This window comes from Podarcis cretensis, assembly GCF_951804945.1.
Source record: "Podarcis cretensis genome assembly, chromosome: 1".
In the NCBI taxonomy this organism is placed as follows: domain Eukaryota; kingdom Metazoa; phylum Chordata; class Lepidosauria; order Squamata; family Lacertidae; genus Podarcis; species Podarcis cretensis.
Window position 1 is genome coordinate 8155632 of NC_137170.1, and position 22588 is coordinate 8178219.

Sequence of the window (22588 nt, forward strand, 5' to 3'; positions counted from 1 at the left end):
TTGAATGTCAGCGTGGTAAACAGAGGTACCTCACCAGGGAAGACATTCCGCAAATGGGGAACTGTTTCCAAGAAGACCCTTGATTAAAGGGAGGGAGGTCTTTGGAATCTAGGGCTAAGCTGGAGGCCATGTGGGCAGCCCATAGAGGTGTGCAGAGCCCCTGAGCTACAGGCGAGTATTTATGATATTTTCTCTGCAACTGATACTGTCTTTTTTGTGCACGGAAGTTCTTGCCAAGCTATTCCTGTGTTTGAATTGAAACCTCTTTCTCCTAGTCCCGTTTGATTAACTCTGCACTGAACTCGGGTGGCTTCCAAGATGTCAACACAGCAGCTTCCAAAAGAACGGCAACACATGCCATGAATGCAGGCAAGCCTCTTACTGACCCTATCTCTGCTCAGCAGCATGGTTTTTTCCCTTCCAACGCCATACCTGCGCAAGGTGAGAGGCATTGGGTTGCTCTGATTCATATAGAACTGCAAAGCAGTTAAAATTCAGTTAAAATTGTGTGTTTTCTAGCTCTTGTCATCTTCAATTTAAGACTCCATAAAAAGTAGACCAGGCATGAGATTAGGCTTGCTTAATGCCCCAAAGCAATAATGGCAAAACTAATTCTTGCCTTTAGAGGCCTGTTCAGCTCAGTTAAGACCACACCAAATCATGGTTAAAATTAATCATAGTTCAGAACCCAAACTATGATGTGAGCTTCCAGCCATGGAATGGCTAAACCATGATTGTCTCCTCTCATCTTCAGTCTTCTCAGATTCCTAAATTCATGTCATGGTGTAGTAGCCTATGGTGGCAGAGCAATGGCCACGATCCTAACACCAAACCCACTTCAGATCACAGTTTATGGTTTGCCAGCAATTATAAATGACGGTTTTCAGTTGAGACATCTCAATACTTATGCCTGCTTAACCAAGGGTTACTGTGACTTCTGGATCTGAGTCCCTGTGTTGAAATGCATAGTAGTGAAAAAAGTAATGGAGAGGTTTGTGTAACTTTAGCTACTGAATAGTAGCTGGGTTCTAGTACGAACAGAATAGTGAATTGTGAATATTCTGCCTGTGAATAGGTTAAAAATGTCCCAGCTGGAAGACAGGAGAGACAAAAGGGCATAACTTCAGCAACCTCCTCTTTCTTCCATCCCCACTTCCCTCTGTTGGTTTCTACTGATTACTGAAAGGTTTCTTAAATTGCCAGATCGCTTCTGAAACATTTTCAGGTTTGGGCAGATCTCCACAAGTCCATAACTCTGGAGCGGTCACCAAGCAAGTATTGTAGCTCATGACATGTGTTTTAAGTACTTATAAAACAACCGGGGGGGGGGGGGGTTGGAGGGGGGAAATTAAAAAAAAAAGGAAACCGGATGGTATTTTGAATTGATTTTGTTATGTAAGCCTTTTTTTCAGAAACCATATATTTTAATGTTATGTAGTTATGCATTGTAGTATGAATGAATGCTGTTTTGTATTCCTTGTTTTATAGAATATAATAATGTTATGTTACTAAGCAAATTTAATAAAAAAAATTAAAAAGTACTTATAAAACAGATGGGCATGACTATAATCTTCCACTTGCTTCCTCCCAGATATCCAGCTCTGTTTTGCAAAATGTGTGTTCTCTTTATCTGACAAGTTGAGACTGTTCTATCTTGAGGAGGTCATTTTAACCACTGGCATAATTCGGGTGATTTGATTTTCACTGCTCACTCTCTTTAATACGCTTTTTTCTAATTGGGCAAACCTATCTTCCCACATTCCAGCATGTTCCCGGAAACATGAAAGCCGCGGTATTAGTTCACAGAAGACACCAGCACCACGCAGATACGCTCCTGTGCCGGTATCCAAAGATACTAAAATCTCACAGAAACTGGCAAAGAGAGAACAACCGGTTGGAGAAAAAGAAAATGTGCAACAGTCAACTTGTGGAAGAACTTTGGGTGAGCTCCAGGAAGCTTCAAAGCTTCTCTTTCTCATTATTGATGTGGATCTGCCCACTTGCTTTTTTCCCACAACCATGACTATTCTCGCCTACATCAACAGTGCTCTGGCTGGCATTAGATGTATTGTTGTTTTTTATCAGCACCACTCGAGACTTCACAGTTTTCAAGCATTTCACACTCTTTGAATGTGTATTAGGCTTTTATTCTAAATAAGCCTTCCAGCTTGTCCATTACAGCTCAAAAAGAGTATCGGGTCAGGTTTAAGGTGTTGGTTTTGATCTTTAAAGCCCTTTGTGGCTTAGGGCCCTCGTATTTACGGGACCGCCTCTCCTGGTCTGCACTGCAGAGGACCTTAAGGTCCATGAATAATCATAGTTTAGAGGTCCCGGGCCCTAAGGAAGTCAGATTATCCTCCACCAGGGCCAGGGCCTTCTCAGTGATGGCTCCGACCTGGTGGAATGCTCTGTCCCATGAGACAAGGGCGCTGCAGGATTTAACTTCCTTCCGCAGGGCCTGTAAGACAGAGCTATTCCACCTCGCCTTTAATTTGAACTTATCATGATCTTTTATTCCCCTTCCTTCCCTCCCTCTCCCCTTTTTATGATTACCCGCTCTGGGATCCCACAGCTAATTTTCCCCTGGTCTCCTCGCTGGCCCAAATAGGACTAATTTAGCCAGCTAGCCCTGGTGATCATCTAATGTTTGTTGAATGGATTTCCCCCCTAAATTGATTTTAAATTTTAAATTTATTGTTATTCATGTTTTATACTGTATTTTATGCTGTTTTTTGTTGCATCAATTAAGTCTTTTAAATTTGTTGTTAGCCACCCTGAGCCCAGTTTTCTGAACAGGGAAGGGCGGGGTATAAAGAAATTATTATTATTATTATTATTATTATTATTATTATTTACAATCCCATATGTGAATTTTACAATTCTCTAGTATTCATCATATTGCTTCAGTATTTTACTAATGCTCAGACAAGTAACATTATTACAGCCAATTTGCTACACGCCTATCTTTAAAAATCAGTGGGTAGCATATGATGTCTGCTCACACATATGCATAGATATAATTTATAAATACGTAAATGCTATTCATTCTGGGAAGGAAACCAGGAATGTAACTATCCCATATATGTGTCTCTGTGAGGGCACACACACACATATTTGAACGTGCACACACACTATACTCTGCCCTATTCTGCTATAATATGGCATGCTCTTTTTTCTCATCTAGGTGGAGGGAGACTTCTAGAGCACATCTTGAATTCTCAAGAAACCCCATTAAGCCAGAGTGCATCTTCTTGGAACGACCCCAGAAGTGACAATGTGATGCCGTGGTGTTTTGGAAGAGAGCAGTAAGCACCTCCCTTGTTAAAAAGCAAACAGCTTGTAGATATTTGAAATCCTAGAAACTAAATTTGACCTGCAGCGATATCCTAATCTCAGTTCAAATAACGGAAATAATAGAAAATTAAGAGGTTTCCATTTTTGGCGATTTATATAACACTGCTCCCATAATTCCTAGCTGAACTCTGTACATGCTTGAGACGTGTGTTTCATGGAAGAGACTGTTTTCTTTAAAAGCTTTGTTTGCATAGGCATGAGGTTGAAAAGTACACTTGCATACTGTGTTTAAGCTTAACTGTGCTAAACAGGGCAAACTGACCCTTGAACTTTGTCCACCTCTTTTGTACCTAGCCTGAACTACTGAATTAGAATCAGACAAGTGGAACCCGCAGGAAAAAGTGGCTGTGTATATTCCCTCCTAAAAGGAGCACTTGTATGATTTCCACCACCATTTGATCCTAGCAGGGCATTTTTGTCCTCGTTCCATCCCCTTGCACCTCCTTCTATTTTCCTTTTCCAGGTGACAGTCAACAGTCCATGGCTTCTGAGCAGTCTTAGTCCTCATTCGACTGTTGAGAGGGCCGCCCTGCCCCCTTAGGGTTGTTTTTTTAAAAAACTACTTCTGCAAATCTTGGGGTAACCCCAAGCATGTTGATACTTCCTCTTCTCAGTGGCCCTTTTTTGGCTACAATCCACTCACCACCCGAGTTTCCCGTTAGAAGGTGTAATGCTGTGTCTGCATCCATTAACCAGTGCATACAGGCAAAACCTGGGGTAAACATTTGTTCTCAGTTCCCTCCGATGGTCAGGTGTTTTGCTTTATTTTTGCCTCTTGGATAATGGATATTTTATTGTCTTGTGTTTATTTTAAGTGATAAGTGTGAAATTCTCAGATTGGGCAAAACTTTTATCTTGTGAACCACCCTGAAACCTTATGATGAAGGGCCATATGTCTAATATATAAAATAAAAGGGCTAAGTAGCAAATTGGGTAAAAATATAATAGTTTTTACCCACACCAGCTCTGCCAACATATGGCAGCTTTGGTGGCCAATAACATGGCTTTGCTTAAGCATCTGTTTCCCTGCCTTTCTGGACCTTTTTGTTCTTGTAGGAATATGTGTCCCTCTCCAGAGTTGTGTAACTTGATTCATAGGTAAAGGTAAAGGTACCCCTGCCCGTACGGGCCAGTCTTGACAGACTCTGGGGTTGTGCGCCCATCTCACTTAAGAGGCCAGGGGCCAGCGCTGTCCAGAGACACTTCCGGGTCACGTGGCCAGCGTGACATCGCTGCTCTGGCGAGCCAGAGCCGCACACGGAAACGCCGTTTACCTTCCCGCTGGTAAGCGGTCCCTATTTATCTACTTGCACCCGGAGGTGCTTTCGAACTGCTAGGTTGGCAGGCGCTGGGACCGAGCAGCGGGAGCGCACCCCGCCGCAGGGATTCGAACCGCCGACCTTTCGATCGGCAAGTCCTAGGCGCTGAGGCTTTAACCCACAGCGCCACCTGCGTCCCTAACTTGATTCATAAACACCCACAATTTGGCGGGGATTTCCCCCGATTCTCAATAGTAGGTGGTGAAGGCCAACTGCTGGTTGATTCAGTCTTGATTCAGCACTTGAAGAAGAAATGCAGGAGTAATGAGAACTCTGAAATATTTCTTAGTAGCAGATTGAACATTCAGCAGACTGAGCCCTTTCCTGCATCTAAAAGCACACTTCAAGATCACAATCCGGTTGAGAGAACAGTTAAGAAAGCAGATGCTGTGCTTCATGATCTTGGGCAACTGAAACGGGACATGCATGACATCCTGCAGGTAAAGCAAAATATGACCAGGTTGCTGAAATAATTTGATTAATTATTGATTGACTAGTTAATTTCTATGCTGCTTAATATACTTTAAAATATCTCTAAGCGGTGTACAAAAAACTGAAGCAACATCAGCCAGCTTAAATACTACAAAAAATACTACACAGTCACATGTAAAAATGTTACATTAATACAAAGTTACTAATATACATAAATCAATTCACTTTCCTTCTGACACTACCTCCCTCCCAGCCTCCGGGTTCTAACCCCGGGTCCAAACAAACTCTCAGCTCACCCACAAAAGTCCCTCAATGAGAAGAGATCCTGAAAACAGCAGATATTGCCCTAGTCTCTCATTCTAGAGTTTCTTGTTCTGGGCAGTCCCAAGATGCATGGTCCTTCTTCCAGCTGCTCACACCTGTGTCCCATTCAGCTGCCCTCTCTCCACCCAGTTCTAGGTGCAGCAGGTTTGCTGAGTTTCCCAGGGGGTCCAAAGGATGGGAAGAGGGCCCTTCTCCACTCACAGCTCTTTCTTCACCCTCTGTCCTCTCCTCCAGCTGCTTAACAACAACTTAACAACTTAATAGTGGGTGAAGTTGAAATACTTGCAAGCAGGAGCCTGAAATTTGAACTTGCAGAGGTGGTTTCTGCAAATGAAAATGTAGCAGCCAGGAAATCCAGTTTTCAGACTCTCCTCAGCTGTTAGCAGAATAAATCATGCAAATGGCATGCAATGGCTGTAATTCAGTGAGCGCCTTACAACTCCTGATGCATGTTGGCTTAAAAGCAGCCTTTGTTACTTGGGGTTTAGGGGAGAGGGCTTGCCTTCTGGAGGAAAGTGGATGTTTCACTGCACATACAGTGTAGTGTTGAATTTGGGCCAGGGGCACCTGGTGTCAGCACTCTGCTAGCCTATGTAGTTCCTTGGAGCTATACAGCACTGATGTGAGGGAGCAATCTGGAATAGCCTGAGTGCACTCCTGCCCCAAGCTCCTTTTGCTTCTTTCCTGGATTGCGGAGGCATTGTTAATTATTAAAAGTTGGATCCACATTTTATTGCAGTACAGTATGCTTTCGTAACTGTTCAGCCGTCCTGTCAAGTTGAACTTCGGTAGGCATGGAGGGTAATCTAAAGGACGGAATCAAGAGGAGAACATTTTCTCTCTCCCAACGCATGATAAAATTAGGCCTTCTAGCATGATGAATAAGGGCGTTACTTGAGGGTCACAGAGGTGGTGGTGATGTTTTGGCCTACAGTAGGAAGACATAAGTGTATATTAGAACTCCATACAGATAGTCTTGGTGAGATTTTAACTGAGAGTTCTAGCATACTTTCTTTCCAGACAAGTTGCTGCGCTCGTCTCTTGCAGCAAAAACAGCTTAGCACATCTTCACGTCAAGCATCTGACAAAGTGGGCTTAAGTCCGTACATGCTCATGTCATAATAAGTCTGTTAGCCTTTAAGATGCCTCGTGATTCTGGTATACTGTACTTTATATCTGTGTAGGGAACTTTATCTTAAGTGTAACAGATTATTTCTCCCCGCTTGCCTTACAGGATGCAAAGGAGTGGAAGTCGGACATGAATAGTATTATGAAGGTTCTGTGTCAATTTGTTTGTTTGTTTTTAAATTATGGAGACAGTGCCTTGGAGCAATAAAATACCCTAAAACCAAATACCTCTAATCCAGTTTATGGCAACCTGCTGGCCCCCAGAGGTTTTGGTCTACATATGACACTGGGGCTGATGAAGGTTGTAGTCCATAATTTCTGGAGGGTTGGCGAAAGACTCCTTTAAACATTCCACTGCAGGACACGTGAGCAATGAAATCACTAAAAACTATAGCGCCCAGCTGCCTGCCTTGATTCTGCCATAACCTTAAAAATGGGGTTTTTAAAGCAGGGCTGGACCCATGTACAACTAGAAAGGCAGACCTGATGCTTGCATCTGCCAGGCGTTCATTGCCATGTAGTTCATTCCCTTTTCGAAGCCATCAGCATTCCTGGTCTGTGGCTTCATGCACTAGCGTCAAGCCAGCCGGTCGCCAGACTGCAACAGCCTGGGTGCACCTTCAGTAAAACTACAGGCATTTAAATGTCCCTGTTCTGTAGTTTGTATAGGGCCTGGCAGCAGTGCAGTGCTATGAAGCTCCCGCCACCTCTTTTGAAGAAACTTGTGTACCAGTTCCCTATACCATGAGAACTAAGATTCTCTAAAAGGGCTTGGAAGCTGGGGGTGGTGTGGGTGGGTTTCCCTTACCGCAAATGGCCTCTAGCGTTTGCCTGTTGCAGACACGTATTGCATGGCTGAGTAGTTTTATTTACTTATGTAGCTTGCCTCGGGAGTCAAAGGGCCGCCCTTTCTCCTTTTAATTTGTAGGCAACCTCGCACTTCAGAGACCTTGCCCGACAGAAGGATCGCCTGCCTTCACATCAGTCTGCCTGTTCGCTGTGGCCGTCATCATCTGAGGTGCTTCTACAGGTTCCCGCAACTGCGGTGGGTGGTGATTGGGGTGCCCTGTCTGCGGAATGCTTTCCTGGTACCCACAAGGGCTGTGTCCCTGGCACCAGGCAAAGACCTCATCTCCCCAAACTTTGTCACCCTGGGCTGAGGGCTTTTTGTGCTGCTTCTAAATTTCTGCCATGTTGTCTTTATAGTGGGTGGTTATTATATTTCATGCTTATGATTATTTTAGTAACTAGATTTAGCCTAGCTAAAATTTCTGTGTTTGTGGCCGCTTTCCAGGATGTTCAAATCGGCAATAAATGAAAAAGCAAAATATTATTGTTATTGTTATTGTTATTATTTCTACACTGCTTTATATTTTAAAGAAAAATATCAAAGCGGTTCACAGCATATTAAATGTCAATAAAACAATGCAGAATCAAACATTTCCGAAAAATATAAAGTACACAGTCAAATCAACACAATTAACAAGAAACCAAAATACCATCCCAAAGATTTGAAAATAAAACATTACGAAGGAGGTCAATTACAGAATACTTATTGAACACAAACAAAGTTAACAAAAACAAAATCTTAAACATTTCAAAAGAAAACATTACTAAGTGAAGCCAAATATAAAATGCACATTTAAAACAGCATACTTATAAAGAGAATAAAATATTATAAGCATGACATGGCTGTTTGGCAGGCACAAAAAGATGGAACAAAAGAATCCAATAATTAGGATTTGTTGTCAGGCATAGCGATGTCCCTCCGGTCTCCCCAAAATAATACCCAAGGCTTTGTTTTGGTTTTAACTGGAGTTGACAATACTGGTGTCAAACGGAGGGCAGTTGCTTCCATTAAGCACTGCTGACCTTATCAGGGTATCTGGCTGAGCAGCATTGAGGACAGTCCTGAATATTTGAACCTCTGGTCCCATTTTGTTTGGATTTTAGCAAAAATACCCTGTTGCCCCAAGCCTTCCAGAACTCCAGGAGCTTTCAAAGTCAGCCATTCTTCAGTCAACCATGGCTTCCAAATCTATACTGAGGGATGCTGAAAAGATCCTGAGAGCAGTGCGCAAGAACAAGAAGCTCCTTGAAGAAAACGTGGAAGCCATTATCCGTGCCAAGGATGGCAATGCTCTTCACGCCTTCATTGATGAGTTGACAGCAGACAGGTAGAGCCCTGTGGCAGTTGTTTTTAATCCTGTGTTGATATATTTAAATGCCAGCAGCAAATATAGTATTAGGCAAGCTTGGTGGTTTCAAAGTTTTTAGTTTTGTTCACTAGATGCAAGTTAAAAAAACAAAAAACCCACCCTAAATTACATCACTTCCTTCTCTCATCTAGAGATGTCCTAGAGGAGATACGAATCAGAAAGTCTGTAGATGAGTGGATTAAGACAATCAGCATGGAAATCCAGGTATGGCTTTTAAGACCCACCTATTGATACTTAAGTCTTCATTTTTTAAAAACTATATTGAAGGAAAAATTATACAAAAGAGAAAGTGCATGTCATTACAAAATAGAAGGCCAGATAGTTGAAAGAGTCCATCAGTGCTTTTGGTCGAAAGCTGCACCCTTGCTGTGATCTAACCTTACCAGCTGCTTTTACATTTTGCCTTTAGGATGAAATGGCAAGGAATGATGTCCTCGAGGCACAACAGGCTGTCAAGACAATGAAAGCCAGCAGAGAAACACATGCAAAATCTCAGTACCCCATGGGAATCCCAACTAAAAGGCATTTGCCTGCAGCAAAGCCCACTCCAGTACTAGCAGATAAGGTGAGACTGCAGAGTTTGGGAACAGTCAGGGATTCTTAGCTCTGCCCAGCAACCTCCATGGACCGAGGTTTGGACCAACCATAGTATAAATGCTAGAAATTATGCTTTTCTCTTTCTCATAAATAAATAAATAGCATATTTTCCCTGCTGTACCGCAGGGCAACTGATTTCAGGGACCTTGGGTTGAGGAACACTTTCTCCAGGTCTGGATTCTCATATAGCCGAGCTTGTCTTTTATGGTTATGCATTTGGATACCTCTTAAGTTGTTGTAACCAAATTTGTATGATGGTTCCTTTTTGGATCAAGGTGGCAGGCTGAACCTTTTGAAACTGCACTGATTTTAATCACTGATTTCAGAAATGCACTGGTGGTTTTTTGTTTTTTTGTTTTTGTTTTTTGAATTCCCAAGCAGTGCCAAGTACAAAGCCACTGGTGGTGTAAGCTACCCTGACAACTTTGTTGAAGATCTAGGTATAAATCCCTATAAACAAATGCGGCATCGCTTGTATCATTTGCTGGTGCCCTTTTGCTCAAGCACCATGTCTGCCAACGGTGCTGCACAAATAAATAGCAGTAATTGTATCCTACATTTGCACCCCACCTTTTTTTCCAAAATGCTTGGAATAGTTAATCCCGTTTTATTCTAGCAACAGCACTGAGAGGTGGTTAGGTTGAGAGAGTAAGTTGACCAAGGCCATCCCATCAGGTATTTCAGCCCAAATCTCTGCCATCCAGATCCAACTCTCTCTCTCTCTCTCTCTCTCTCTCTCTCTCTCTCTCTACGCCAGCATGTTGCCTTTTTTATTAAAAAGTTTCAGAGTCATTTTCTGTTTTTTTGCAGGGGCCTCCGAAAAGATGGACGGGAGCACGAAATGAAGATTATCTCTCTCAGATATATGGCCGGCCGATTTACCAGGGTCACAGGAGCACACTTAAGAAATCCCCGTACCTGAGGTTCAACTCACCTTCTCCCAAATCAAAGCCTCCAAGACCTAAACTGATAGAGAGTGTTAAGGGTAGGTAAAACGCCTTCTCCCCCCGCACCCTAAAAACCAATGTTTCAAACGGTCTGCCTTCATTTCCTGTTTAAACGTTCTTTCTCCTTGATCTTGTAAGAATTCTTTAGGGAAGTTTCATTGACATTGCTTGGGGCAAGTGGCAGGTTGGTGGGGCTCATTCGTGTGAGCCCTGCTATCCATTTTGAGGATGTTTATGGGACTGGGAGACTCAGTTGAGCCATCCATTCTCCCAGAATTTCAGAAGAGCAAACTTCTTTTGGCTCCATGAAAGGACAGCTCCACTCAGGTAGGGTCTAACAGGTAGGGTCTGAGCCCAGGGGCGCTTGTGCCCTTTGCATGCTCCCCCCCCCCACAGCTGGATGAATGGGAAGCTGATGGCCCTCCATGCTTTAAGCTCAGATGCAAAGAAAATCACAGTGTGACAACCAGAGTAATTACATTTTTAGGTTCCATGCTTTAGACCTCTGAAGCTTGCTCTAAAGCAGAGGTTCCCAAACTTATTTGGCCTAGCACCTCCTTTTCAGAAAAAATTATTTGCCACCTCCCTGGAAATCTACCTTCTTTAAGCGAACAAACAGAAAGATGCATTGACAAATTTGGGTTCTTTCATGTATCTCTATTTCCACCTACATCCTGCCAGCTCAGTCCAATCTGCCCCAGTGGCAGGGCTGGTGCTGCAGCCTGCCTGTCATTGGCCAAATAGGCAGGCAAGCTGCAATCCACTTCTCAGGCCTGGGTGAAGCCAATGAGGGTTCACCCAAGTCCAGAAAAAAAAACCCTCACCACCGTCCTGCAACAGCGCCCAACCTGGCATTAAGCATCATTACACAACAGATGAAACATTTTCTTCTTTATTCTTCCTCCACCCCCTTATTTTTATTCAGTGCTCTCCCAATTGCATCCGAGGCTACTGCTGCCCCCCTAGATCATTCCAGCACCCCCCAGAGGACAGTTTCACCCACTTTGGGAAACACAGCTCTAAAGCTTCATGCTCTTCTCATAGCCTAGGAGACAGGTTTAGAGTTAATTTTTGTAAGCTGCTCTAAGAGACTGTTTGACTCAAGGGTGAGGTATAAATGCTGTAAATAAATAACCTGTCTTATATCAAGTCAGACCATTTCTACACTGAATGGTAGTGGCTGTCTGGGATTTCCGGCAGGAGATTTTTCTCTTCCTCCTTGAAGAATCATAGAATCATAGAGTTGGAAGAGACCACAAGGGCCATCGAGTCCAACCCCCTGCCAAGCAGGAAACACCATCAGAGCACTCCTGACATATGGTTGTCAAGCCTCTGCTTAAAGACCTCCAAAGAAGGAGACTCCACCACACTCCTTGGCAGCAAATTCCACTGTCAAACAGCTCTTACTGTCAGGAAGTTCTTCCTAATGTTTAGGTGGAATCTTCTTTCTTGTAGTTTGGAACCACTGCTCCGTGTCCACTTCTCTGGAGCAGCAGAAAACAACCTTTCTCCCTCCTCTATGTGACATCCTTTTATATATTTGAACATGGCTATCATATCACCCCTTAACCTCCTCTTCTCCAGGCTAAACATGCCCAGCTCCCTTAGCCGTTCCTCATAAGGCATCGTTTCCAGGCCTTTGACCATTTTGGTTGCCCTCCTCTGGACACGTTCCAGTTTGTCAGTGTCCTTCTTGAACTGTGGTGCCCAGAACTGGACACAGTACTCCAGGTGAGGTCTGACCAGAGCCGAATACAGTGGCACTATTACTTCCCTTGATCTAGATGCTATACTCCTATTGATGCCAAGGACTGAAGCTGGCATCAGATGCTCTTGCACTGAGCTGCCGGAGACTCACAATTTATCTGACGTTCTTTCCAGGTACGAAAGTGAAATCGGCAAGGACGCAGACTGGTCCCTACATGCGCAGCAGTCCTAGGAAGCCACCTCCAGGATCTGCTTCTCATCAGGAGCTCCAGTATCTCTTCAGCCGCACCAGAGAGACCTCTGAACTCTCAGGTGCTCTTGAAGGGCATCTCATCCCAATGGCTATTCCATTAGGTATGGAAAAGAAAAAAGAGAGGCTCAACTTACGTGAGCCACTTTCACTCAGGAAAAAAAAGTCTGCTCCTACACTGCAAATTGTTCTTCCTCGTTTGTTCGTGTAGAGGTTCACATGGGATTTTTCTGGATGCAGGAGCAAGGCAGATTATGATTTTGGGGAGGCTTCATGTCCCTAATTATATTCTTAGCCCCAGAATGTATTCATGTGTGTGTCTGATTATCCTAATGAGGAAAACAATACTGCAAATGAGAGGTGCAGAGGATCTATTAGAAAAATGAAGTCCAAGGAATCGGAACCCTTTCTTAGTAAATTATTGGTTAGGCTAGGTTAAAGTACAGCAGGGCTGCTGCTCTTCTGAATTTATCAGATGAAAGCCTATTTATCAAACCAAAGCCTATTGAGTGGAGCATCTCGTTTCCCATGGCAGCCAGTCAGATGTCCCTTGGAAGCCCATAAGCAGGACAGAAGGGAGTAGCCCTCCCTTGCTGTTTCTCCAGCAGCTGATACTGGTCCTGATACCATATCAAAAGCCATTGATGGCTTTCTCTGCCATGAACTTGTCTTTTTTTCTTTTTTTTTTAAATAATTTTTATTCGTTTTTCAAACAGATAATAAAAACGAAACAAGACAAACAGAAGAAAAACAAGAAAATCAAAGCACACAAAACAATTAGACCAATATAGCTTCAAAGTCATCATTTCATACCCTTCTTTCTTTTGACTTCCCCATACCTCCCCATCCCTGCATCCTTGTTTAGTGATTCTTTAGCAACCCTTAAGTCAATTGTCTTAATTCCCTTTCATAAAGTTTCCTTTAGTTTTTTAGTTACTGCTGCAGTTCTTTACCTCTTACCCCCTGACATCTTAACATTCCTCAATTTTGCAATAGTTTTTGAGATATATTTTAAATTTCTTCCAGTCCTCTTCCACTGTCTCCTTCCCCTGGTCGCGGATTCTGCCCGTCATCTCAGCCAGTCCCATAAAGTCCATCACCTTTGTTTGCCATTCTTCCAGAGTAGGTAGTTCTTGCATCTTCCAATACTTTGCCAGTAGAATTCTTGCTGCTGTGGTGGCATACATAAAGAAAATCCTATCCTTCTTTAACACCAATTGGCCAACCATACCCAAGAGAAAAGCCTCTGGTTTCTTAGGAAAAGTCCACCTAAGGACCTTCTTAATTTCATTATAGATCATTTCCCAGAAAGCTTTAATCTTTGGGCAGGTCCACCAAAGGTGGTAAAAAGTGCCTTCAGTCTCATTACATTTCCAACACTTATTGTTAGGCAGGTGATAAATTTTTGCAAGCTTGACTGGGGTCATGTACCACCGATAGATCATTTTCATAATATGTCTAATCCCTTTTGAGTTCCGCCGCCTATGAATTCTATACAGGTGTGTGTGTGTGTGATTGATGTGTGTTGCACAGAGGTACTTACTTCAGTCTTTCCTGAATCTCCTGCTTTTGGGCTTCACCAGAGCACCCCACATTCTAGCATTAATAGGAGACAGAAAACATTTCCCCCCCCCCCTTATGCTGTGCATAGTGTGCTGCCTTCCTCACCCTTTTCGTAAATTAAAGAGGCCAGTCATTTGCGTGTGTGTTCTGCGTATGATTACTTGGTTATGATACATCAGTGGGTTCTTTTTACTCCAGATCTTGTATCTTAGCCTCCCCCAAGCCGATGCCTTCCAGATGTTTCAGACTACAGCTCTCACCAGCTTCCGCAAGCATGGCCATGGGGACTGGGGCTGATGGGAGTTGTACCAGCTTTGGTGAAGACTGTTGCAGCCATTCCTAGTTAGGAGTCTTGCTCCATCACTCTGATAATTTTGGTTAAACCCTTTCTGCACCTTTTTCAACTCCAGTGTCTTCTCTCTCTCTTTTTGAGATGCAGAGACCATATTCCAAATGTAACTGCATCATAGGTTTGTCTGAGGCTATTGCAGTACTATTACTATTTTCAACTCCTTTTCCTCATAATTTCTATCATGGATTTTTCCTCCTCGCCACCTTTGGGAGGCGGGGGCGTAATGCTGTAAAAACAGATGTTACCTCCAAACTTTCCATCTTAATCTTAAAACAAAATAAAAAAATTCCTTCCAGTAGCACCTTAAAGACCAACTAGGTTAGTACTTGGTATGAGCTTTCGTGTGCATGCACACTTCTTCAGATACACTGAAACAGAAGTCACCAGACCCTTCAGTGTATCTGAAGAAGTGTGCATGCACACGAAAGCTCATACCAAGTACTAACCTAGTTGGTCTTTAAGGTGCTACTGGAAGGAATTTTTTTATTTTGTTTTGACTATGGCAGACCAACACGGCTACCTATCTGTATCTTAATCTTAAGATCTCTTCCCCGGGCAGTTGCTTCCAATTCAGATTTCATCAGGGTATATATGAACTTGTTACCTTCATTTGAGGCTGTTACACTGGGATGTGTGTACATACAGATATGGAGTCCCCGCCCCCTATGTAACTTTTATTATTTTCACTGTAGTTATTTTTACCATCCCTAGATGTCACTGTAGTAAACGAAATTCTCACAAAACAGTGGGGAAGTTTGCTATTCAGGCTCGTGTTTTTAGGAGAAATCAGTTCTAGGAAAACTGCCGCAGATTTGAAGCCTGTTAAACTGTTTGTGAAAGAATAGTAGACACAGTCCTGAACATGCTTGGTTTGGTAAATCACGCTTAAGGCACAGTACCAGGATGTTATATAGTACCTCCAGGGTTCAGAGACAGTTGCAGGGCAGCATGGGTGAGAGAGTGCTGTTACGCTCAGGTCCTGATTTTTGGCTTCCTACAAAGTTGCTCGGGGAAATGAGCCTTTAGTCTGATCCGCACGGCTCTTCTTAGGTTCTTAAGTCAAACTGTAGCTGGTTCACCCTTTTTCCTAGTGTATAGGCATGCTTGGATAGCTCAGTTGCTTAGAGTGTGGTGCTGACAATGCAAAGGTTGCAGGTTTGATCCCCGTATGGGAGAGCTGCATATTCCTGCATTGCAGGGAGTTGGATCCCTTCCAGCTCTACAATTCTATGATTCTGCAGTGGTACCTCTGGTTGCGAACAGGATCTATTCCGGAGCCCCGTTCACAACATGAGCAGAACGCAACCTGCGACTGTGCGGGTTGCGATTCGCTGTTTCTGCGCATGCATGTAACGTCATTTTGAGCGCATGCGTGAGCGGCGATACCTGGAAGTAACCCTTTCCAGTACTACCGGGTTGCCGTGGGACGCAACCTGAAAAGACGTAACCTGAACTGAATGTAACAAGAGGTATGACTGTATATGCAGTAGCCTGAGAGAGGGAGTCTCGGATTCCTTTTGTATGCTTCCCCCCACATCCTGAGCCTATATTTTTATTTATAAAAAATGGTTGTCCAGTGGACCCTCCGGATATGAACTTAATTTGTTCCAGCGGTCTGTACGTACCCCGAAAAGTCCACATCTAGAGGCACCGCTTCTGCATGCGCAGCGCAATGGAGCACTTCTGCACATGCACACACGGCAAAACCTGGAAGTATACACTTCCGGGTTTCAGTTACAGATAGGTAGCCGTGTTGGTCTGCCATAGTCAAAACAAAATAAAAAAATTCCTTCCAGTAGCACCTTACTTAGCAACTTACTTAGTTGGTCTTTAAGGTGCTACTGGAAGGAATTTTTTTATTTTGTTTTGACTTCCGGGTTTGCCGCACTCGCAACCCGAAAGTTACGTTACCTGAAGGTAATGTAACCCAAGGGTCCACTGTATTCTGAAACTTCATTTTTGAAAAATCAAAGCAGTTTATAGCAATTACATATATACAGTGCACAATAAAAAACCACATGAATATTTAAGATTACAGATCATCATCTAACTGTTACAGGAAATGTCTGGCAGCACAGAAATGTTTTCAGCAAATGTTGAAAGGTTAAGACAGAAAGTGCCTGCCGAATCCCTGTTGGCAAGGCATTTCACAGGACAGGGCTGACAACGCTACTATCTCGTTTTTGTGTCATTGTTAAATGAGCCCCACCAACTCGGGATGACCACAGTGCTCCTACAGATGATATCAGAGATCAAGCTGAAATGTAAGGGTTCAGATTGTGGTTCAGAGCTTTGCAAATAAATACAAGGATATTGAGCTTGGCTCTGTAGTAAATGAGCAGGCAGCCCGTAAAACTTCACACATTTTTTCCAAGGCGACATGCACGTGTGTGTGTATGATCTTTATGACAGAAATGAGGAAAGTAACAGGTTGGGTAGTTGTTACAGGCACTTTCCTGTTGGTCTGGTATGAAATACAGCATTGCAGTTACTAGAAGGCTGTGTATTTGGATGTCTATGTCTGGCTGGCTGGATTTGTAGATTATCACACGTTCAGTTTTCTCTTTTGTTTATAATTTGTGTTCTGGATCAGGATTTGTTAATGGTGATTCTCTCCTGCTTCCTTTTGTTTTGCACTTACATTAGGTCAAAAACAAATCAACAGCATCTCTTCTCAGCCTACAGGAATAAGCATAGGCGAATTTCACCCTCTTACTGTGACATCCTCTGTTCCTCCTGCTCCCCTGAAACCACAGCCAAAGGCAAAAAAGCCCAACATTGGCATAATAGAGATGAAATCGGAGAAAAAAGACCCTCCCAAACTGACTGTCCAGGTATGGAACCAGAAGGGCAAGAGCTGCCTCTATGAATTTAACCCTCCATCTTCTGTGTCTGGTTACTTCAGCTTTGAGATCTGTTTTGTTTCGTGGTCAGAAAAATGTGTGTTTGTATGGATTGTGGGTTTTCGCTTTTGTTTAAATCAGAGCTTAAAAGTCAGCGACTTAGGAGGTTCAAAGGGCCAAGCAGAACCTCAGCTGCACCTTTTAAAGTAACTGCTGGGAGCTTGTTGGTTTCCTGACAATCCAGTTTGCAAATCGAAGGCTCTAGTCCTCATGACTGCAAACTGAAACTGGTACAGCAGGCATAGGCTACACAGTTCCCATCTTTCCCAACCATTCACCATGGTGGTTGGTTGGGACTGATGAGAGTTGGAAGTCCCACAACAACGTGGGGAATTCAGGTTCCCCAGCCTTGTGCTAGGGGGTCAGCAACTTACGGTAATAAGAATATTGGAATATGTACTACTTCCACACACCCAGAAGTTTGGCTCCATCCTTTTCTTTAAAAAATTAGGTTAAATCAGTAATAATAATAATAATAATAATAATAATAATAATAATAATATTTATACCCTGTCCATCTGGCTGGGTTTCCCCAGAATCTGATGAAGGGCAGTCCAGAAACTGAGTAAATAATAAATCAGGTGAATGCCACAGGATGAGCATTTAATGGCATATAGAGGACAAAGACTGCATCGGAAGCTTGGTTCATGTCCTCTTGATACTTCAGAAGATGGCAAACTAGATTGAATCTGTGGGCTTTTACTTTCCAGGTGCTGCCTAATGTTGACATTGACAGTATTTCAAGCGACAGCACCAGCGTCAACCAGATTTCCTTTCCAAAGGAGGTGATACAGGTATTTGAATTCACCCTTGCTACTTTCTGATACATAAATAATACCAGTTTATTATCACAGGAAACAGGTCTGGAATGGCTGTTGTTGAGAACATTTAGCATCGAATGGCCGCTTCACACGTGTCAAATTTCTTGCGAAGCAAGCACTGCTCTGAGACAGTTCCTCACACGGCTGCTTTGCTTGGAAGCTGAGAAATCAGGAATAAGGATAGCACAGTAAATGTTGTAACTGGCTAAACTTGAAGAACTTGGTTTATATTTTGTGGGCACCTTTGCAGGGCACTTTGTCATTTGGTTCTCTTTTGTACACCGACACTCCTCTCACTGCCAGTCCCTCAGAACACACTTTGATGAAGGCTTGATTGGATGTCTCTAAAGTCAATGTTAAGTCCCATTGGCTGTTGGGATGGGAGAACTCTATAGAGGGAGGGCAGGATGCCAACTTGATTGCCATGTCTTGTTCCCAACATTCTTTCCTGCATGACCAAGAAAGGCTTGATTCTTAGTGGTTGGGGTCTCCAGTGCTGGGGGACAGGCTTGTCTCCCACCCCGGTAGTGACTCCAAATGCACCTCTCCTCTTGCACCCATTCATATTTATATTGGTGGGTGGGTGGGTGGAAACTGGTCCCAAGTTATAAGCCTCCCCACTCTACTTTCCTGCTCTCTTTCAGTGTCACAAGAAGGTTGTTGTGGCTTTTTGCATTCTTTTCCTCTACTAAATCTCAAGGTTCATTTAATCTGTATTTTTTTTAGGCTACTGCAGAAAGCAGTCTGTCCCAGGACGAAGAACTGAAACTTCCTGGTGCTGACTTCATTGATGTTACTGGTGTCAGTCAGGTGGGTTTTCCAATAGCTTCTCACTTTGCAGGGGATAAAATGTGATATTTATTTTTTAAGGGTCACCATTGTAACCCGCTGGACATTCTTCTTAGTAAACTGATTTGATGAATGTTTAATTCACTAACATGAAAATTACTTCTAAAGAAACAATCAGTCCTCATTTATAGCAGCCGGTGGCAATTCTCCTATTGATATCTTCACTGCTTCTTTGAAGTTTCACCTCAAATCTTCTTTGTATAGCTTCCCTCTTATTGTAAAAGCCTGCCGCTCCGTGTAAACTGCTGCTAAGGCTGAGATGGGAACAAGGAAATTAGAGGCCAAGGAGACTTTGACAAAAGGTATTGTGCAACCAAATCCACAGGATCTGCTTGTACCAGGCAGCTTGCAACCACCATACTTAATTTTGCACCACATGGAGCTTAAAAGCATCGCAGAAAACCACAGAGTAGTTGGAAATTCAGCAATTTGTGCATCTGGAGATCTTTCTGAGGGGCTGGAATGGAAGAGGAAGCCCCCAAGCATGGCATAGGCTCCTCCACTTTCTGTTTGCTATCAAGGGTGAAAAAATAGAGTAAAGAAGGCGATCAGTGCTGAGCGCAATCAAGTCCCTGATTTTTCCTTCTCTCTTGGCTGCTTTTTCACAGCCCCTTGTTGTTGTTGTTTAGTCATGTCCGACTCTTCGTGACCCCCTGGACCAGAGCACGCCAGGCACTCCTGTCTTCCACTGCCCCCCTCAGTTTGGTCAAACTCATGCTGGTAGCTTCAAGAACACTGTCCCACCATCTTGTCCTCTGTCGTCCCCTTCTCCTTGTACCCTCCATCTTTCCCAACTTCAGGGTCTTTTCCAGGGAGTCTTCTCTTCTCATGAGGTGGCCAAAGTCTTGGAGCCTCAGCTTCACAATCTGTCCTTCCAGTGAACACTCAGGGCTGATTTCCTTCAGAATGGAGAGGTTTGATCTTCTTGCAGTCCATGGGATTCTCAAGAGTCTCCTCCAGCACCATAATTCAAAAGCACCCATTCTTCGGCAATTAGCCTTCTTTATGGTCCAGCTCTCACTTCCATACATCACTACTGGGAAAACCATATCTTGAACTATACGGACCTTTGTTGGCAAGGTGATGTAAGCATCACTAATCCAGTGAATGTCCTAACTTCTGTGTACCATTGAATTTCCATGTTCCTTTCCCCAAAATATGTTCCCTGAGTTAAGATTTAGAGAAGTACATTGGCTAGGGAGATTCTGGGCCACATATTAATGGAACTGTTTCTGTAATCCTGGTATTCATAAATGCAAAAGGCTATCTTAATTGTATTTCATAGAATCATAGAGTTGGAATGGACCACAAGAATCATCTAGTCCAACCCCCCGCAATGCAGGAATCTCAGCTGCAGCATCCATGACAGATCGCCATCCAAACTCCTTGTGTATCATCCAATTGGCCGTCCAGTTTCACTTTGTATCATCATTGTCGTGACAACAGTTTCAGCAATGCACAATTGGAGATTAGCTTTGTATAACTGCAGTGTTGAATTCTTGCAGTTTGCTTTTCCCCCCATTTATTTTCTTAATTGGGAAGGAGTCGTAATATTTCCTACTCTTTTACCTAAGCTGTAGCTGTATCAGAAGCCAGAATGCTTCTCTTTTGAGATGCTTCCTTTCTTTTTTAATAAGTAAAGTGAAACCTCCTGGTCATTTATTTCCAGCTTGTGCTTATGAAGCAGCAATAAAAGACGCCAGGATCATCCTTTCCCCCCCAATTTTAGATGTGAGCAAGAGGGTTTCTCCCCTGCCCCTGATCCCTTTTCCCATTTTCTCAGGCGTTGCTTTCATCCTGCATCCCTTGGCAGTCTTGGCCTAGTGTTCGACCACAAAAACATTCCAACTCTAGCACATGTTTGGCTTGGGTCTGCCTAAACGATGAGCCTGAAGATGTAGAAGGATTAACTTTAATCTGAAAGCATATAAATACTTGAGACATCAGAAGAAAAGCCTCATAACAGCTTTGTTGAGAGCACATGCGCACAAAGGAAATGCCCACAAAGTGTTTGGCAGAATACTCACTTTTTCTTTATGAAAAATATATAAACTAAGGGTAGTAGCCTTCTGTGTTATATTTTTCAATTCTTCAGTGACGGTTTCATTGAAATAGAAACACAAACAAAACCTTTGGGGAGAAATGCTGTCCAGTAATTAGATACTGGGTGGAATATGCTGTCAAAATGAAAGATAACTATGAATACCGTTGTTCCAGTGGGGAGAAAATGTTTGCCAGTACTTATGTCTGTGAATACACACACACACACACACACACACACACACACTTTTTGTGAACTTTAACATTCGCATGCAACATAAATTTTAATGTTCAGAATACAATTTGTTGCAGAAATTCAGGTGAGTTGTAAAGTGTGCACCAACACAGCATATGAACAGATGCTTTCTCTAGAAGCAACACTTGAGATGGCAGAACTTGGTCAAGGCTAGTGGGAGACCGGCATTTGAGTTCTGCTTCTGACATGGAGTAATTTGTGACCTGGAGCAAGTTGCCCAATTTTTCATCTGCAAAATGGGAATGCTAATAGCCCTACCTTGCAGGACTTGTGAATGCAGAGGTAGTATAAAAGCATTACCTGCTGTGAGCTTGAGGGATAGGGCAGGCTCTGCATCAAGATAAAGGATGGAAAAAAAGAATAAAAGTAAATAAAGCATAGAACAGAAAATTTGGATAGAAATATTTGTCAGTGATTCAGAGAACCACATGCCTGGTTTTCTGTGCCCAGGAGGACTTTGTTCCTTGATTTTGCTTGTGGTGGTGGTTGGGTTTGGTGAACAGCAGTATTAAAAGCCAGGTGGTAACTCCTTTTTTTGAAATGAGTATTTTCAAAGAGTTTTTAAGGTGATCTTAGCTTTCAAGGGGCTTCTGGTCAAAGGTTGAAGTCAAAAATTCTTCTAGCCATGCCTAAAGAACCTTTATGGATCTTGGACTATAAATAGGTAAATGGATATTCTACTTTTGTAATACCCTCTTGAATCAGGTTCATGCTGTTCCAAGTTGTTTTTGCTATAACTGTTTTCAAAGTATGGTCTTCCCTGCTCATGAGGGACCCGTGTCAACGTAGCTGATGGGATTGGCAAAGCACTTAGCTACCGACATTAGCAAAGACCTTATGGCTGATGGGAATAGGAAATTGGATTAAGAAATGTAATGGAGCTTACGGGGGGGGGATCTGATTCTAAAAAATTGCCGTCAGTGCTACTTAGAGAGTCCCCAGACCCACTCAGCTGCCTACAATGTTGTGGTTGTGCCTTGCTACGCAGAATAAGTCCGTATGCCATTTTTTGAAATTTGCACAACTTCTTGTGCAGCACAGCATTGTTTCCAACATTTCTGAATGTGAAGTGTGCTGGACCCTGAACTCAATGAAATTTATTGCTAATGGAGGTTTACTGAAATACTGCTTGGCTGCGCAGTGTTAAATTAGCCTTTGTTGTCATTAGGACGAAGGAGACGATGATGTCCCGGAATTCTCCGAGCCGGTCCTACATTTCGACAGACAAGGAGAAACCTCTTCTCCAAAATACAGTGGTCCTCCTTTTCCACCTGCTGTTCCTCAGCCCACAGCAGACATTCTGGATGAGATCATAGAAAAACGGGAGACCCTGGAAAACAAGCTGGTTGGCTGGTGAGTTCCCAGAGCAGGCGCTGTACAATGGCGATGCGCTGATGAAATGTCATTAGCTCTCTAGGACCATCCATGTATGTGGCATTTTACAGAGCAACCTGTGCAAAACAGATCCTTGCTCTTAGAAATTCACGGTCTTGCATTTGGGCTGTGAAGGCCGTGATGGAGGGAGGG

At 43.2% G+C, this 22588-nt stretch overlaps 1 protein-coding gene across 5 annotated transcripts in view; it reads left to right on the forward strand.

Moving 5' to 3' along the window:
• KIAA0586 overlaps positions 1–22588 on the forward strand; it is a 79055-nt gene that overhangs the window by 10764 nt on the left and 45703 nt on the right. For 2 of the 5 annotated variants that reach the window (XM_079981877.1, XM_079981878.1), the window contains exons 8-22: positions 276–441; positions 1766–1942; positions 3185–3305; positions 4963–5113; positions 6664–6705; positions 7486–7602; positions 8511–8734; positions 8908–8980; positions 9186–9341; positions 10184–10358; positions 12202–12381; positions 16839–17026; positions 17806–17889; positions 18643–18726; positions 22230–22414. In XM_079981877.1, coding sequence (XP_079838003.1) covers positions 276–441; positions 1766–1942; positions 3185–3305; positions 4963–5113; positions 6664–6705; positions 7486–7602; positions 8511–8734; positions 8908–8980; positions 9186–9341; positions 10184–10358; positions 12202–12381; positions 16839–17026; positions 17806–17889; positions 18643–18726; positions 22230–22414 — 2123 coding nt within the window. The remainder of the gene's footprint in view (positions 1–275; positions 442–1765; positions 1943–3184; positions 3306–4962; positions 5114–6663; positions 6706–7485; positions 7603–8510; positions 8735–8907; positions 8981–9185; positions 9342–10183; positions 10359–12201; positions 12382–16838; positions 17027–17805; positions 17890–18642; positions 18727–22229; positions 22415–22588) is intronic. The other 3 variants (XM_079981880.1, XM_079981879.1, XM_079981881.1) reach the window with 3 other exon arrangements.